The sequence below is a fragment of the Olea europaea genome, chromosome 10 (assembly GCF_002742605.1).
Source record: "Olea europaea var. sylvestris chromosome 10, O_europaea_v1, whole genome shotgun sequence".
Classification (NCBI taxonomy): domain Eukaryota; kingdom Viridiplantae; phylum Streptophyta; class Magnoliopsida; order Lamiales; family Oleaceae; genus Olea; species Olea europaea.
In genome coordinates, this window is record NC_036246.1 from 20982664 (window position 1) to 20989370 (window position 6707).

General features: G+C 33.0%; 1 protein-coding gene across 1 annotated transcript; it reads right to left on the reverse strand.

The window, feature by feature from the left end:
* Window position 1: 1 nt before the first annotated feature.
* LOC111400396 lies at window positions 2-893 on the reverse strand. Its single transcript, XM_023027812.1, has 2 exons — window positions 312-893; window positions 2-202 (listed from the first exon to the last, which is right to left on the reverse strand). Exons 1-2 carry the CDS (start codon window positions 891-893, stop codon window positions 2-4), a joined length of 783 nt encoding a protein of 260 aa, XP_022883580.1.
* Window positions 894-6707: the final 5814 nt, after the last annotated feature.

Here is a 6707-nt window from a genome sequence, read left to right on the forward strand (position 1 = left end):
ATTAAAGAATTCTTTGACCACTCGCATAAAATTCTCTGCCAATAATACCCCAAGACTTTTCGAAGAAGCAAGATGAGTATCTATCCGGACTCAGGGATTTATCATCTCCAATAGAAAATAACGTATATTTGATCTCTTGTCTCGAAATCTCCCAAATTAATGCCAAACCATGCTCTTTTGATAACACGAAACCCCCTCCCCCCTTCAATATATCATTGTTAATAGGTTGCTCCAGGCTGTTTTTCCTAGTAAGTCAGTGTAAATTTGCTTGAATTCATTGGCCATTTCCTCCAATAAAGAAGTATGTGAACCATCTCTTCACACACGGTAGCAATGAAATTCTTTTTGGCATTCCTCTTTACCATCGAGTGAAAGAATTTGGTGCATTTATCACTATTCTTAAAGTGCTCACGTTTAACTTTTTGGAAATAAAAGCTCATTTCCCCTTCACAAAGACCCAAAGCTTTTTTCCTCGTGCGTGCTACATTACTTTGAAGTTCAACATTAAGATGATCATCATGTAATTCCACTTGTGTCTCTTTCAAAGCCAAAGTAGCCATATCGGCCCTCTTGGAAATGTGGGCAAAATGTTTCTTATTAAGCTTCTTAAGCCTCACCTTAAGACTTTGCAACTTTTTACATAGAGTGAGTTGCTTCGTTCCCCTAACCTCAAGTTCCCGGCAATTTTGTACAACCTCATGGAAGCTTTCATGGTTGATCCACATATTGAAGAACCTAAGAGTATTTTTCTTGCTTTTATCAAGCCCAAAGAGTGATACAATGCATGATGAGCGATCGAAAAGGCATCTTGATGGTAGAAAATTAGCAAGATTATTAAACCCCACTTGTACCCAATCATTGTTCACCATAGCCCTATCAAGCTTACTCCACATCGAGCTATTAGTTCAAGTGTAGAAACAACCAATACATCTCATATCTGTTAATCCAATATTGAGGCACATATTAGCAAGATCCTTTACCCCATACTGGGTTAACATCCACCCCATTACATTTTTCATCAAATTTGAGCACATTATTGAAATCTCCCATGATCAACTAAGGCAAGAAACGATTTGATCCATACTCCAAGATGTTATTCCAAAGTGGCCTATTATTCACAATAGTATGAAAACCATAGACAAGGCAAACAAGAATAGTAAGTGAACTAACCTTACAAGTTGCAAAGCAATGAATAATTTGAGATGTAATCTCCAAAATATTCACTTGGACTTTCATAGAATTCCACAAAATCAAAATCTGTCTAGCTTGATGGGTATGAAGGTTGTTGATTTCCGAGAAACCTCCAAATTTATTTCGCATCACCCGGTCTAGTTTAGGTTGCCTAAACTTAGTTTCCAAAACACTCATAATATCAATATCATACACTTTATGAAATTCCGAACCTCATTTTTATTTTGGGGGAGGTTCAACCCCCTAATGTTCCATGAAACAATCATCTTGAAAATATAACAAGGGAATTACCCCTCTTTAATCCTTTTTGATAGCTGTGGTCCTTTGCTCCTCAATCTTTCCATTTAGTTTATCACTGCATCCTGTCTTGGTAATCTGCCCATCACAAACTGATTTAGTTCAAAATGATTCCAGTTTTGTCCCTAACTTGTGCAATCAATTTGTAGTTAATCAAATGTAAGGTAAATTGCACCAATGGTCATCGAACTTTCACCGTACTTGCAACTGGGTCATTGAAATTTAATCTGATGCAATCAAGTCACTGTACTTCGATTTACAAGCAGTCAATTCACTCCATTTATGTTCCATTGATGAGTGTGTTGACACGTTCACTAAAACTAATAATTTATGCTAACGTGTCAGCCCATTTTCCATGCCAACTAATCTAAAATTGTATTGAAGTCTTACTAAACTTTCACCATACTTGCAATTAAGTTACTGACTTCATTTCATGGAATCATAACCCTGTACTTTAATTTAAGAGAAATCAATCCCCACGACACAATTGGAGATAGATTTTCTATCAATTGTAACATCAATGTGATGTTGTGAAAAATAGCGATCCTTAGAATACTATGGACAATCAATAATCCAAGTAGCGGATTTTCTAGATACAAGGGAATCGATGTATAATGTTAAACTTATTGCTGAAGAGTTGAAATGGATATTTTAGGAAAAAAATAAAAATAAAATTAAAATGGGATCATAAAGAATGCTTCATTCCTTGGTTCAAGTTCTTGGTTTATATTAGATATCTTTCATATAAATAGATTAAATCACTTAATCAACCATTTTAAATTAGCCAGTCATAGTAGGCTGATTGACAAAATCCAAATGAACAGACCTAATTTTAATTGCGCATAAATTAAGTTTATTGTCCTGATTGCATCAAGGTAAATTCCGATTGACCTATTTGTAAGTATGGTAAAAGTTGAGTGACCTCCAGTGTAACATTAGATTAACTGGAGTGGAAAATGAATTAATACAGTGGTTCGGTTTTTAGAATTGACGTAAATATGAGCAGACTCTGTCACCCAATATTCCTTTTTAATTAATTTAGATTTATTTTGGAATACTTGCTTTCGACAATTTTTGCATAAAAGATGTAAAAACTTATAATTACAAAATTTATAAGCATTTAAAAAAAATAAAAAATTGAAAGCTAAAAATATCATTTAATTATAAATCTCACGACAACATAGATTCAAATACCACAAAAGAAAGTTGATCTAACTGGGACTATGGTATGCTCTAAAGGTTGATATGGTTATGCATGAGCTGGGTTGAAAACTTCACGAGACAGTTCGATCCATATTTGATGTGAGTAATTGTTATTCTGAGAGGCTGAAAGAGAGATTTGCTTTACCTGATCCATTCCCCATTGTATTCTATCGAATCGTAGCATGAGATCCCACAGGGATGATTTAACGTAGTGGGGGGGGGGCATGCTGGGCTGTAGCCCAACACTACTCCTCAGCCCATATAAAAAATTAAGAAGAAAATGTAGAGTTTTTGCCCAAATGTTAGCATTAGCACACTATTCTCCAACCCATATAAAAAATTAAGAAGAAAGTGTAGAGTTTTGACCCAAATATTAGCATTAGTCCAACTCTAGCTTGAATCTTAACCCAAGTCCAATGTTCAATTATTTAAATTGTATAAAAACACTAATTATTAATTACTCGTTTCATGAAATTCATAAAATGTGAATATTTTATTGTCAAATTAGATATTCTATTTAATGTATGTTTGACTAAAATTTACTTATAATTATTAAGTAAATTTTATTTTAGATAATTTGTATTGATTAAATTTAAAAGTAAATTACTTATTTTAATAGTTAGAGACACTACATATTTTTCAAAATTTAAAAGTAATTATTATTTTTTATTTCTGTGTTTGTTTTTATTTATTATTTATTCATATTTATTTTAAAAAAATTACTTATTTTGACCATAAAATAGATATTATGATTAAAATAAATAACTTACTATAGATTTGATATTGACAATAAAAGAATATTTGATAAAATATATCTATTTATGAAGTAATATAGATACGAGTATATTCTTGAAATTGAGCAGAAAATGGACGTGAATTTTATTTAATTTCTTTAACCCTCGAAATTCTTAGTTGGCTTTTCTTACTTTGATTGAGATTCTTCACTCACTTTGAAGTGCAATGATATAGAAGATCGATGAAAACGCCAAATAACATTTTGAGACAATAACATATGGATTATAGTGATATATTATTGATTGCATGTTTCAATCAAGTTTCAGTTGTACGAAAAGATTGGTTGTAAAAGTTATTAGAAGAGTACTCATTCAGTATTTTTTAAAATTTTCATTTGTTTATTTCTATTATGATTCAGTTAGTTTATATTTTTTAAAGTAAGCGTTTAGTAAAAAAATACAAAGATTTAGTAAAATATATTAATGTGAGATATCTAAACTTATTTTTTTTTTCATTGAGTGTCGTATACTTTTTATTGTGAATGTCACAAGAATAGCCTCCAAAACCGATTTCTTGTGGCGTAAGTTCATTAAAAAAAAATTTAAGTTTCAATCCATCCTAACATTATTTTCTGGCTCCGTCCCTGAATTTAAATATCTATTGTCATGAAACAAGTGTAAAATAAAAACATTTACAAAGTAAAATATAAAATTATAGAAATCTTAATATTTACAATTGTGACAAATACATAGTTTACGATTGATACCCAACATACATGTCATCTGAGAGCTTATGCCAACCTTCAATAATATCATCTTAAATGTTGTCGATGAAAGAATGACAAAACAACGTCAGTGAATAGCATGACACTTGTGTGATGATTGCACATAGGTATCTTATAAAGCACTTTTATCCCTTGTTTGGTTCTAAAAAAAATTAAATTTTTAGTAGAATTTGATAAAATTCGATGAAATGTATTATTGAAAATTCGTTAAAAATTGTGGGTCAAGTTGGCCTATAAGCTTTGCCTTCTTTCCACGTAGATCTATATGATCTACGCATGGATAGTCCTTATGACCAACTTAACCCCTATGAACCACTCTTTGCTAGAAGTTTGACAGTAAAGTGCCAATAGGTTTGACGCCATTCCAGGCATAGTGCCCTGGCAACTAATCCTTAATTTGACTGCCGGAGTATCAATGATCTTCGGACCATTTTTCTGAAGGTGATCTTGGTGCTTAATGATTTGTCAAAGTGTACATGTAACATATAGATAGATAGCAACGCGACAAGTGATTTGTTGATAGTAAGGTCCGTAAATTATTTAGTTGAACACACTTCTTTCTAAGCTTGATCATAATCGCCAGGTATGATTAACATCATGAGAACTAGGGGTGGCAATCGAGTCGAGGGTTCATAGACTCGGCTGCTCGACTCGTGGGCAACTCAGGCTCGTATTTGAACGAGGCCGAGCACGAGCCAAGCAGGCTTGCTCGCAAGGTGAGCCAAACTTGCTTGGCTCACCCATGGGCGAATGCCCACGAGCCTAAAATTCACTCTTGGGCTCGTAATAAAATGGGAAAAAAAGAGTAAAAAAAATTTAAAAAAATATATATTTTGAGCTCTTGGGTCGGCTCGACTTGTGAGCTCACGAGTTCATGGGCCGAGCCGAGCCGAGCTTGACCCTTGAGGAGTAACGAGACGAGTTCGTGCCGACTCGGTCCATTATCATCCCTAATAAGAGCTCATATCACATTGTGTCATTGTGATGAATTCTTGTTTAAACATACATTTAAATTAATTATAATATTCATAAAATTTATACGGATTTTTAATTAACTTCACTTCTGTTTTTCATTCTGATAAAATCCTCAGCTTGTTCTTGTAAATAATTTCTAACATACGGCATAAACATGAACATTCACATAAGCAACACGTATATCTATCCACAATTTCATCTTTCTTGATTATAATTATAATGGAATCATCATTAAGAAATCTCATAGCCTATTTATGATTATCATAACTCAAGATATCTTATAAACATATAAATCACAATAATTTATTAGTCACACATGACACTTAAAACGCATAATCTACGTACATGAGATCATACTTGTGATTTTGGAACATATAAACATTCTAGTAAGAGGCAGAGCCAGAGATTTCGTCCAGTGTGAGCACAAAAGTATCGGCGACCATGAGTTTTTTTGGTCAAAATTAGTCTATGAACAAAAAGAGTTTCACGTGATCAATATAGAGTACATTTTTTTAACAACGGATAAGATGTTGAGGTCCATTTTACAAACAATAAATTAATGGGCCAATAAATTCGTAATGGGGCCTATTTTTATTTTTTTTCCTCGAAAAGCCTAACTGAAGAAAAGGCCCAAAATCTAAAAAAATTAAAAAATTGACCCAACTAAACTCTTCTTCTTCCCTATCGCAACTGTAAATCTTCTTCCTCCTTCCCTTCTTCTATATTGGCAACTGTAACTCTTCTTCCTCCGCCACTGCTTGCAAGCTCACTTTTTCTTCTTCTTTCTTCCCTTTTCTTCTTCTTCTTCGTCCAGTGTAGGCATACTGGAGTTTCCCACGTCAATGTAGCTCCGTCCCTGGTTCTAGTCACCTCAAGTATAAGATGCAAAACTTAATTCATTCTTCCATTTCTTTTCTCTATTTTATGATCATTCCTACATATTATCACTTTTCATTTGGTACGTTATAAGTGACTATTTATATGGGCTAGCTCGATAAGTTAAAAATGAAGTTTTTGATAGTCGAATATTATCGATAAATAAAATGTAAATTCGTACTATTTTCAAAGTTGTAGGTAATGGCACTTGCCTTAACTTCCATAAATCTTTGACAAGTTTCACCACTCACAACCAAAAATTCTATACGAAAATTGGGAATGGAAAATTAATTTTTTATCGTTTCTTTCAACTATATCCAATAAAGCGATTTAAAATCCTACTTGAACATGCGTTCTTTTTCTTCTCTTAAAGGCAAGTCCCCACATGCCACTGGTTACAATTAATGGGCGATTCTCTTATAAGTGGAATATATTTAAGAAAAGATAACATGAGCGATGATGTGTGTACAGAGAGCATTTTTCATAGAATGGCCATAGAATACTCATATAGGGGGGGGGTGAATTTTTTGGCATTTTTTATTACACCATGGGACTCACCCGTGTGAGTGTCTGGAGGAATTGTGTGAGAAGAAATTTTGTACAAATAGCATTTTTGAGGTAACGTTACTTTATATGTTTAAATTAA